General features: G+C 38.4%; 1 protein-coding gene across 2 annotated transcripts; it reads right to left on the bottom strand.

Moving 5' to 3' along the window:
* Positions 1–19: 19 nt before the first annotated feature.
* trappc2l (trafficking protein particle complex subunit 2L) lies at positions 20–7,360 on the bottom strand. 2 transcript variants are annotated; one of them, XM_039763270.1, is made up of 5 exons: positions 7,266–7,360; positions 4,029–4,201; positions 3,819–3,906; positions 3,586–3,665; positions 20–2,134 (listed from the first exon to the last, which is right to left on the bottom strand). In XM_039763270.1, exons 1-5 carry the CDS (start codon positions 7,296–7,298, stop codon positions 2,089–2,091), a joined length of 420 nt encoding a protein of 139 aa, XP_039619204.1. In that variant the 5' UTR covers positions 7,299–7,360; the 3' UTR covers positions 20–2,088. The 2 variants fall into 2 exon arrangements, with proteins under 2 accessions (XP_039619204.1, XP_039619205.1); XM_039763271.1 differs by lacking the exon at positions 7,266–7,360 and adding an exon at positions 7,126–7,234.
* Between the last annotated feature and the right edge of the window lie 5,397 nt (positions 7,361–12,757).

Below are 12,757 nucleotides of genomic sequence, written 5' to 3'. Positions count from 1 at the left end.
TGTAGGAGACCAACATGACTTTTTTTTTCCCCCTTAAGAAAAGAAGCAATAAGTAAATAAAATACATCAGTTTTATTTTACATATTGACTATGATTCATTATGTGGAAGATTCACTGTTTGGTGCAACTTTAGAAACTTCTCATTGAAGGGCTGCTAGCTTACACAGATCTTCTGTATTGTATCTTTAACAAAGTCTCATGTTTTGGATAAGGAAAAGTTTTTTTATATTTACAACTTAAGAAAAAACATTGTTTTGATTTGACTGGCATAAAATTCTCCCCAACCCATACACACCTGTAGTAACTTGTATATGGACATTTTTGCCAGTTTATTTTGTTAAATCAGTTTACCTTGTGATGGGTACAGCATTCAGAAATTTTGGCTAAGGATCTCGGCCTTATGAGTTTAAAGTTAAGATTTACTGCCAAGCTTTAACTTTTATGCTGTTGCAAGACTAACTGGATTTGAGAATGTTGTTACAATAATTAAAGGCAGATACAAATGTATTAACATTTATACACAAGTTCATGCACAGTAAGTTTTGATCTTTTAAAACTAGAATATGATTTAAATGTAAAAAAAAAAATTGGTTAATGGAACACTTTCTTCATAGATATATGGATTAGAGAGAGATCTATATATAGATGGTTGTGTTTTTTTGGTATGTTGGGTTTTTTTTTTTTTTTTTAAATGGGATAGCAAATCCAATTTTCTATTGCATGTAACTGGGATGGGGGGTTTGGGGGAGTGTAAATAAAGCCACAGTCAAATATGTATATAACCTAACCTGTTAGAGGGCCTAAAATGCAGTTCTCTTTAGGGTCAAGTAATGTCCTATATTAACAGATTCATACTTCAGTTTTAAAATGGCTTAATTTCACTCCATTTCTAGGCATATTTTGAGTGTTTGAAATGAATGCAGTTTTTCTGTTCTTTGTTTCGATCGTTCTGTTGACAAAGGGGCAGTTTTTAAATGTGTTATTGGCATTCAGGGGTCGTAATATTGATATGAATTCAGTTTGTTTTTCTTCACATTAAGCACACAATATAGAATGTACTAAATTTTTTTTGTTAATCTTTTTCTGCAAGCCCCAAGTAAAGATTAAGTTAGAAAAGTTAATGGGATAGTGCGACCAGTAAAGTATTTATTTATGGTATAATGTATGGAATGATTTAAATATTTTTGGGAACACTTGTATAAAAATGACTTTTTTTTTTTTTTTAAACAGTTAAAACAAGTACAGCATTAATCCCAAATATAAGCAATGAGTCAAACCTGTTTCTATATCTGTTTTACAGATTTCACCCTTGATCATCACCATAATCCTAGGTCTTGTATGTGTTGCTAATTTCAGTATATGTAAATAAATGGTAGTTGTTAACCTCCAGTACAAACTTCAGGAACAAGATCAGGTGGTAGGTTAGGACATTGGGGTTGCGTGACTTCATATAACCGTCCTCTTAATTAAATGGGTGGTTCAAACACAGATATACTTGGTTCTACCACTGTGTGGCACTTCGATGCTCTTCTTTGCATTATTAGCCCTCTCAATACTCCAGATGTATCCCAAAGATGTACATGGTAGGTGGCCTGACATTGCTAAAAAAAAAAATGGCCCCGATATGAGGGGGCCCTCAAAGAGTAGCATGCCATCAGTGATTGCTATTAAGATGAGCAATTACTTTCTGTAACTGGGAAGAAATGGTTCAGAAACCTGATTAAAAATGCAGGTATACAGTGTATGTCATTCATTGTTAATGCACCTGCTGTAATTTAACAATACAGCATTACAATTACCAACATAGTACTGTATGTGTTGTACTGAAAGGGTCCACTACCAGACACTTCATTCACTTCTGCTGTACTCTTGTATTTAGACTTTTTTTTTATTTGTCACACCATGTTTGATTTTTGACCAACTACCTGTGCTCTGAATATGGTCTATGGTAGGACAAAGGCCATAATATCGGAACTGAAAATGGAATTTTCACACAAACACTACTTGGAAAAGTTTGGCAGAAATATTTTTTGATAAACATCAATATACAATAACAACTATGTACAAGAGATTGTTTAGAAGACTATTTTAACATGCCTGCAGCATCATCCCTGATACCATTGTATCGAAAGACCTGTAAATTAAAGAAAAAAATTGAGACATTACAAATTGTACTGTGTAGTAAGTGGCAGGCTGTTTAAAATATTAATGAAATGACTTATTTAAAAAAAAAAAAACAACTTTTCCATCACATCTGCTGAAATTAAATCTGACTGCAGTGGTACATTAATCAATTTATATATCCTGTTCATTAGTGATGTGCAGTTAATGAGCAAATTTACCTCTTTTTGTTCTTGGGCTCTGAATGAACTTATGGGTACAGTAACATTAAAGAATGAATCTGTCTGAGGCCTGTGCAGTGTGTGCCATGTTTTATGTTGCATTCCATGACAGTCTGGAGCTGTCCTCTTAACTTCGCTTAAATGCTGTCTTTGGGGAAATAGCCCATCCGTAAAATGTTTCAGCAAAATAGTCATGATGACAGCGAGCCCCTCCCACTGATGAGCTCCTTCTGAGTGAGTGACTGAGACCATCTCCGTCCACTGAATGAACCAGGGTGCCCCCAACTGATCTGGAGTACAACTGCATGTTTGTTCACTACCTGCAGACAAGAGACTTGCGCTCACTTCTGTACAGTATGTTGAACAAGTTCACAAAAAGAATCAGTTTGTGTAGTAAACAGAGGAATGAACAACAGACACATCTCATGGAGTTCACTGACTGGTATATGCGGTAGAGGGCCACCTACTGTAAAGTTCTAATTTAATGGAGCTACATTTATACATGTACAATTGTAACATGCACAATACAACTTTGACTTGCATATTAACAGCAGCACCCACTAACAGCATATTATAGGCACATAGAATTGTCATATACATTGTATCCCTTACTTCTTGTTTAATCCCTACAGTTGAAGTGTACAAATCTTATCCACTGCAATTGTTTCTTAAGTCGGAGAGTTTTGTTCCAGCTCCGGTTATATTGAATGCAGAATGCAATTGGCTCATGTCCTGACTTAGCAAAATGTTGATATAAAATAGTTGGTTTTGACTGAGTTTTCCATTAAGTGAAGATGTTGAATGTATCTGACTTTTAGCAAATTCTTAGTCTATAACCTACATTGGGGAAACTCTCTTAACCCAAAACTAAAATCAATTATTTATTCATAAAATATATAAGCACTCACATGTTTCTTTTAAACAGTTATACACATGTTTGCTTATTTGATTATTCTGTATGAAGTATTTTATTGCTTGCTTTTTATATTGTCTGGTGGTTAAAGATGCCACACTATTAAAGATTTTAAAGTGCACTATTTGTTTTTGCAATGAACAAATCAGTAATTCATATTTTGGTGAACTTAAATGATTCGTTTTACACATCACTTGTTTGGAAAACCTGAATTGGTCAATTTTTGGCATCACCCAAATACCCATTCAGCCTTTTAGATGAGTGATGGTACATCTCCCACAATTTATAATAAGAGTGCACAAATCATGTAGCTGTCAACCTGCTACTTACTTTGATTGAATGGTGTCTCCGGGATTATAGAAAGGATTACACATAACATCCGTATATGAATTGTGAAGCTTTCTAAACATCTTTAAAAGAAAAATGAAAAATTTGCATCAATTCTTGTAAACAGTTTATCAAGTAAAATTCATTGCAAAGAGCAAAAATTTTTTTTTTTTTTCCAATTAGCTGTTAAGTTTTTTTAAAGATTGACAAGAAAGACAAAATGTTCCTCCACTTACACTCCGAATCTCATTGTCTCTCAGTGCTGTGTTAGAAGAATCCACTACAATGACAAATTTTACCTTGGAGTTGGTCACATAACCATATCTGTGCACTCAGTAAAGGAAAACTCAATAAGTCATGTTGCAAAATAATGAATGTCCCCCCCCCCACCCCACTAGGGGCAGGTACCCCATTCGGTCTATTTTGCACTCTGTATTAAAGGATACACCTTATAATCCTCAGTTGGATATAACAGACCCAGGTATAATTCTCGCTGGTCGACTAATGCTTTTCCTACAGTAGATATCTTTTCTTCCACCACATCTAAAGATGTGTGAACCATGTAATGGAATTTCAGTTTATTCTCCGCTGGAATACTCCGGATGTATAAGGGATAATTCTAGAAAAGACAGCAAACAGAAATTAAATAGGTGTCTAGGAAAGTCAATGAGGATGTTGGTTATTCCCATGCCAAAAAAAAAAAAGTTGTTTCAAAATTTTTAAACCTCCAAATCCACCCATCTTTTCAATGTCCTCAAGCCTAATCAACCTGGTTCAGGGGCTGCAGCCGATCCCTGCAATATCAAAATCCACTCAACTAACCATTAATGCATTGTTGGCAAACAATTCATCCAGTTCAGATTCAGGAGCTAATCATGACGAAGTGAAAAATCATAATAAACAGACTTATTATCCCAAAGGGAAAACTGCTTGCAGCAGGAAAGTACAAAAAGTATGGCACAGTACCATGGATTGAAGATAATACGCAAAGACACAAATGACAACCAGTATTGTACATACACACCCTCAAGATTAGTACAAAGAATAATTACTTTAAATAGTACTGGAAATAATTCAAAATTCAGCAACATCCCTACACATAAAGTCAAGTCACTGCAAAACTTCTAGTCGGGGAGTATGTCAGATTTGCTGACTTTGGTTGCTATTTGCATTGCTGGACCACATTAATCTAAAACTGCTGCCCATGTCACATTTACTGACAGAGTGCCAATCCTCCAGTGCCGTCATGCTGACCACTTTTTCTCACAACCAATAGCGTGCTATCTTACAGATATGCCATTGTATAAAGGGCTTAAAGGTACTAAGAGTTCATCCAGAATCTCTGCCCTTTTTTCCATTCTGTTTTGGTGTGTGAAACACGAGTCGCCTGACAGCTAGGCTTCTCTTCTGTTCTGTTTGTGATATCCAAAGCATTCATGTTAATTACTCCTTGACCCTACATTAAATGCATTGTCCTGCTAGATAAGCATTCATTAGTTGTCCGCTCTAATGGACACACAGTCCACCCTTAAAACTAAAAACAAAATCAAACCTGTTCTTTTTTTAATTTGAGCAACTCATGGAGTTGGATTGCGGTGTTGGGTATGTCACATTAGACAACCAGATTCACAGAGGCACACTTATGACTCACAAAGATTAATTAAATCAAGGCTATGACTGAAAAATGGGAGAAATGTCATGTAATGTGGCATGGACTTGGCAGAATTCAAAATGCTTATACCTCTAGGTATTAAAAAAGAGTTCTTAAATTTGTTGCTCTTTACCCCCTTGGGAACCTAAATCTGCGGGCTGATGGCAACAACAGAAATTCACAAAAAAGAGAATAGCTGGCTATTGTCTGACAGAACTGAGTTGGCCGCCACTCTTAACCTGCTTGTAATAAAATTTAAATGACAGACCTCTGCTGCAAAAATTTTACTGGCTAACTGTTACATTAAGATTGTTTAGATTTTTTAATGCTGAGATTGCCAAGCCAACATATAAAAACAAACATACTGTAGCAATAGATTTAATAAAAGACCTATAAAAAAGGGGGCCGCGCAGTGGTAATGCTGCTGTCTCGCAGTAAGGAGGCCAGTTTGCTTCCTCCCAGCCTGCAGTTTACATATCCTCCTCGTGTCTGTGCAGATTTGCTCCGGTTTCCCTCCACAGTCCACAGACATGTACGTTAGGTGAACTGGCAACGGTAAACTGCCCTTAGTGATTGCGTGTGTGTGTGTGTGTGTATTCAGCCTCAGATGGACTGGTGCCCTTTCCATGTGCGTGTTCCTGCCTTGCACCCTGTGCTAGCCTGAGATAGGCTCCAGTACACCCCAGTACACTGATCTGGATTAAGAGAGGTAGAAAATGACATGACATGACTTATAAAAAGAAGTGTCATTATGACTTTATCCACTTTAGAACAGTTAAAGAAATTAAGAAAAGTCATGTCTGCCACTTATAAATGCATGATATGCTCAAAATGTGGCCTGTTCTCAATGACTGCACCTTAGTTTTGTTGTAGTGCTGCACCACGTCGACTGTCTCCCAATACATCCTCACTGGGCCAGTAACAAGGCCATACATATTCTAACTGGGTCTTTTAAATTCTGTCCTGTGGCCTGGCTGTGACTGCAGGTTTCTATCTGAATTTGCATTTCATTGCACGCCTACATTAATTAAGGAAGCTGTTCTTTACAGATTCTGTGTTTTGGCGTCATTCAGAAAAATTATAAAAACGGGTGTTTTAATGTTGACAAGGAACGTAGTAAGCATGGGGTTAATTCAGTGTTTCTTTTGTTGCATTTACCTTTTAAGATTTTCATCACGACTTTATTTTCCAGGTGTTCTGATTATTTAATGCGTTCTTTAATAATAAAGATGGTCTGGCTTTATGTCTCGGCAGGAGCTTCAGCCTTTCAGTATCAACTATCCTTTGCCCCCTCGTTAGTTTTAATTATTTAAATGCAAACTAAGGAAGCAAACCCCACACAAAAGGATGTATTAACGGGTCAGCGACAAAAATGCGGTTAAGCTGTTAAAGGTATAGCAAAATATGTATACATGACATAAAAAGGAACGTATCACAGTACTTAAGAGTAGTTTAAATACGCCCTACTGATTCAACGAGAACAGTTACTGCTGGGAAACTGGTAGAACCAGAGCTTGGAACCACGGTGGGCTCCGAACTTAAATTGGGAACGATTTTCATTTACCTAACATTTACTTCGCTAGGTAAGGGTGAAAAAACAAAACATAGAAATACATAAGGCGCGAGAAGATGATGCAAAATGCCAAGGTCCGGGTGAGATCCGAACATGTGTGCACACATTATACAAAAATAGGTGGAGTGTACATATAATAAAACGGTACCAAAACACACCAAACTTAAATACATGACGCTGACAACCTTCAGAATGTGAGTACTCCCTCGCTGGAACTGACTGGACCTGTTTTCGCATCAACGGTCACGATGCTACAGAAGTATACAGCATTATAGAAATTTAAAAAGGAGTACAAAATACAGTTAACTGTGACACTAACCACGTTACTAACACGAGAAACTGGTACCGTACGTCTAAACTCCTGCCTGTTTCGGACAGCTTGACTTATTCATTCTTATGCCAGTAAAAAGCCTTCGGAACGAATTAAAATTGAAGGTAAAAAAGGTGAGAAATGCACACCTCTTTAGCGATGACTGCGATACACACCGCCATGTTGGAAGACCCGGTCGTTGCGAAATGTCACGTGAGTGTGACGTGTTCGATCATATGATCTTGACCCACTTCCGCATTTGCATCCGTTAGGGTTTGAAAGTGCACACAAATTTTAGTTTTGAAATAAACAGGACGGATGGTGGTGACAAGAGCTTATTTAATGATTGCACGGCTGCTCCACGACTCAGATATAATGTTCAGCTTTCACGTCCGTATGAGACTTCTAAATATTCTCTCCGCGTCTCTGTCTCGTTGCCAGAGATTTACAGACTAGATTAATTGTCCACTCGAATTTGGCCCCCTGTACGAGTGTGCGCGATAGTTTCTTATAATCTATTTACAGGGGCCCTTGGTGAGGTGGAAAGAGTTGAGGCTCTGACGCAATGCTAGAGAGAACTCTTTACGATATGAGTTTCTTGGGCAGGGGTGGCGAACTCCAGGCCTGGAGTGCCGCAGTGGCTACAGGTTTTCATCCTAACCCTTTTCCTAATCAGTGACCAGTTTTCACAGCTATTTAACTTTTTCCCCATCACTTTAATAGCCCATTAGAAGAGTTCCGCCCTTGATTCCTTTCTTCATTAAATGACGGCCAAACAGAAATGAGATGTAAAATGAGCTACCAGTTAAACTGGGGCTTCAAACTCCAACCAATTTCACTCTGACCAGTTTCTTAATCAGAAGCCAATTCTTGCTGTTAATTAAACCCGTTATTTAATTCCATGGCTTGTTGCTGCTCTCATTCTCCCCAGAGCACACATTTCGAAAACTTTTGTTTTTCTGTTCTTTCTAAGAGCTCCGTCAAAATGTTTTGGTGACCTGAGAAATCAACCTTACCAAGACCATCACTTCTCTTTAATTTCAGATATTGTGTAATGGGCACAAGGGAGCTGGTCATGTGGTGGCTTGTTTTGTGTCTCATTATTGTTTGGCTGTTAATTAAAGAAAATGAAACAACTATGGGGCCTGAGGCAAGTTAAGTAAAAGAAGTACTCAGCATCAAAAACTGCTCACTAATTAAGAAGATGGTAAGAATGAAAACCTGCAGCCACTGTGGCACTTGAGGCCTGGAGTTCGCCACCCCTGTTCTAGGGGCTACCTGTAAAGGCGAATCTGCACTTGACCCGTCAGACTGCAGGTATGGTGAAGGTGGCAGTAAATTCAGTCTGTCCGATAAACCACTTGATTATAAAAAAAATCAGTTCTTTGGTTTTTCCAGTACCTTTAACGCCATTCTGATTCATTGACTGAGGGAAAAGTTCAAAGCTTTAAATCCTGATGCCCGTCAGACAGCAGTTTATGAGGCTGAGAAACTTGTGTGTCAGAATTGGCAGCGTATAATACTGGAGCACCTCAGGGAACAAGGGTGCAAGGCCTTGCAAAAAGTATTCAGACCCTTTTTCAGTAATTTATCACATTTTGTTCCAATTGCAAAATCACATCCATCTTTAAAATATTTAATCTTAAGTAATTTGTCTTTTTTTTAGTATAAACTGAATTTTGATGCTTATCTGTGACATCGTTTGCTGCACATTATCTCTATAGTTTTACTCCAGTTTTCCCCCTTTAAAACACGCAAGTTAGGCTCATCAGTAGTGGCTTGAGATGAGCTGGTGCCCCATCAAGGGCTGGTTTCTGGTTAATGCCCAGTGCAGTTGGGATAGGCTCTAGCCTACGTAAAACATGAACTGGATTAAATAGTTTGGTAATGAGTGGATGGTATCTTGGAAATAGTAATACTCAGTCCATATACTGATTGTCAAGATCCTTTTATTCTATTTCAGGGGCATGTAGGGCCACTGCCCAATTTGACAGCTGTAGGGGCAAGTCCGTCTCATAGCACGCTCCCCCGGCCCAATTTAAAATATACTTAAAACGTATCTACTCATTACCGCCGCCAGGATTTAATTCAGGGGGGTGCATAAAGAGATTTTTTTCTTTCTACGCTCCCCCCCGCAACAAAAACTTTTTTTGTATATGTATGTGCCCATTAAATACCTGCCAATACAGTCGCTATCTCTGAACAGTACAGAGCAGTCAGTTTTTGCATAGATAGATTAACCACTTAAGGCATGACCTAATTTTTAATTTTCTGACAAAAAATCATCGACTTTTTTTTGTTATCATATGATCACTGGAATATAGTTAAAAATGTTATTGATGTATTCAGTGGCATAGGTAGTGCTTTTTTCCTTAAGTTTTTAATGTAATTTTGTAAGCACTTACATACAGCTAGACCTCTTTTTACGCCGGTTAATAGTTCCGATTTCTGGGAGAACAGTACACTTTAGAGAAAATATTTCAAATAAAAATTGTAGACATTGATAAGTTCTACAACTTTTATGATAAATATTTTTCTCTAAAGCGTACTGTTCTCCCATAAATCGGAACTATACACCGGCGTAAAAAGAGATCTAGCTGTACACTATATACTTGTATGTTGGTAAAATAGATATAATTATTTTTCGGGGTTTTAAAGTATTAGTGGCGTAGAAAGAAGGGGTTGGGGGAATTACAAATTTTAAAAAGTTTACATTTTTTTTCGCATTTGCATAATTATTTTGAAAATACATTTTGTAGCTATACACCTATACATATAATAACAATACACAAATAATAGCACGCTCTGAATGCAAAATATTATTATTTACGTAATAATTACAAAATAATGAATGCAAATGACAAAAATATACCACTATCGAAGCTTCAAATTATAATTAGATACTACCTTTTGCTTAAGACACGCCCAGTTGTCTTAAGCAAGTTGAGATGCTCTTTTAGAAACAAAGTGAATGATTGTTTATGTATAGTTGTAAAATGTAAACGTCTAATTGTAATTTAAAAATTTAAAATAAAAACTATTTTTTCGCGTTTTTTCTTATTATTGAAAGATTTATTTTTTTTCTCCATTTCCTTTTTTTTCAAAAGCTAGGGGGGTGCACGTGCACCTACTTGCACCCCCCTGCCGGCGCCCATGTATCTACTTGAATTTTTTTGTATGGAAAAAAGCCTACAGACACAAACTACAAAGCCTACAAACTCCGGACAGACTTTGACTGTAGGCAAAGACTCAAACTTGAGTTTTACAGAGCTCTGCAAATCATTGCACCAACCTTGAAAGTTAAGAGTTTAGTCAAACTTGAAATGGCTCAGATTCGACTTGGTTAAAAGCAGTGGTGCAACGGATCACTGTTGATCCGTGATCCGAACCGATTCCTGTCCACGGTTCGGTACGCAGGTTATCCGAAGATCCGAGAAAAAAAAAGTTCCACTGTATTGTGCGCGTGTCTCTCGTGCACTCTCTCACGCACTAACTCCGTCTCTCTCGCGCGATAACTCGGTAGCTCTCGCGCACTGAACTGCAATTAAACTTCACTCACGCGCTATCTCTCTCGCGCATTTTCACTCGACTTTTCTCCGGTTTGCCGCTTCATACGCGTGGTCTTGGCCAGTTGTAGCAGTTCAAGCAGAGGAGCTCGACAAACCTCCAGCGTCATTTAAGTCTCATGTGTGGGAGCATCTTGGCTTCCCTGTTAAATATGTTGATGGGAAAAGGGTGGTGGATAAAAGCCCTATGAGACTGGCAACACGTCGGGCATGGACACTCATTTAAAACGACACCACCCTGAAGTGACAGGACCCAAGACGATGGCTGTGCAACAACCAAAGATTTCTGCGGCATTTAAGCAGCCCTTTGTTGCCCAATCAGACCGGGCTAAAGCTATTTATTACAAAAGCTATTGGGGTGTTTATTGCTGCAGACATGAGGCCATATTCCGTTGGGCAAAACATGGGGTTTAAACATATGATACACGGGCTTGAGCCACACTAGGATATTCCGTTGCGCACTCACTTCAGTGACAATATCGTCCCATGTATGTATGAGCAGGAAAAGTCCACAAAGTTATGGCTGAACTGTCCCAGGCATCTTCTGTGGCCCTAACTACAGACGGATGGACCTCCAGGGCAACAGAAAGCTATGTGACCGTCACCGCTCATTACATCACAGCGGGAGTGGGAGATACGAAGCCCTGTACTGGCACTTCAGTGCCTATCGAGAGGGTGTTCTCAACAGCAGGGGACATAGTTACAGCAAAGAGATCTACACTTTTCACCAGAAAATGTAGACATCCTCCTGTTTTTGAAAAAAAAATTGAAATTATAAGCTCAGGTCTGCTTTGCTTTCTTTCTTCTTTTTTGATGATGTGGACATAAGCTAGTTTTTATTTCTCTCTCCGTGTTCAAAGTAAGAAGCAATGATGCCTTAAATTGCCTTTAAAGTTGTTTTTATTGTGTCCACATTAAAGGAAATAGTTATTATGCCCTATATTGCACCTTAATTTGTATTTATATAATTGAGTGGAATGAGTCTTGAGTTGAATGTTTTTAAATGGGCAAAAAATACTTAACTAAACAAATGGAGAGTTAAATTTGTCGTCTTTTTTTTTTTTTTGCTGATCCGAAAATTGATCTGATCTGTGACTTAAAACCGTGATCATATCCGAACCGTGGGTTTTTTGATCCGTTGCACCACTATAGTTAAAAGTGATGAAATCAGACAAGAATGCATTTTTAATTCAAACATTACCCGAAATATGAAGAATAATACAAAATAAATATCATGGGCATTCCTTGTCAAAATACACTGAAGAGATTTTGGTTGAAATTTTAAAAATGCATTGCAAAATGGAGAGCACTAATAAGGAGATCTTCTGCCCATTTCCTGAACCCAGGTTTTCTTTTACTCAGAAGCAATCAGCTGAAGCCTTTCCGGACAGCGTCAAGTACAAGGAAGGAACAAATCATGAGATGTCAATCTCCCACATGGCACACTCCCTCATACTAGGCCAGTGTAGAGTCACCCTGTATCTTAAAAAAATAGGTTTGCTATTTTTCAAGTCAAAGATATTCCAGTCGTGCTATATGTATCAGTTTGTCACGTCAAATTATGTTTTAAAGTGAAGCATACTTCAGCATCAACATTCAATCAATCATTGTCCAACCTGCTGTATCCTAACACAGGGTCACAGGGGTCTGCTGGAGCCAATCCCAGGCAACACAGGGCACAAAGCAGGAACAAACCCCAGGTAGGGTGCCAGTCCACCACAGGGCACACACCCACACACTAGGGACAATTTAGGATCGCCAATACACCTAACCTGCATGTCTTTGGACTGTGGGAGGAAACTGGAGCACTTGGAGGAAACCCACACAGGCAAACACCATGCAGGGAGGACCCAGGAAGAGAACCCGGGTCTCCATACTGCGAGGCGGCAGCGATACCACTGCACCACCAGTCAATAACAGCACTTGAAGATGACTTTCCAAGGTGTATCCATGCCCCTGGGACTGAACTAGTGTTGTGGAGGAAGACAAACAGGTTAACCGATGAAATAAAGCACATAGTCAGTCTCCTTTTAAAATGACTGAATCTCACTCTGGTGTTTTGCTTTCTTTCTCTT

This window comes from Polypterus senegalus, chromosome 9 (genome assembly GCF_016835505.1).
Source record: "Polypterus senegalus isolate Bchr_013 chromosome 9, ASM1683550v1, whole genome shotgun sequence".
NCBI classification, from domain to species: domain Eukaryota; kingdom Metazoa; phylum Chordata; class Cladistia; order Polypteriformes; family Polypteridae; genus Polypterus; species Polypterus senegalus.
This window is presented reverse-complemented; position numbering and strand designations above follow the sequence as displayed.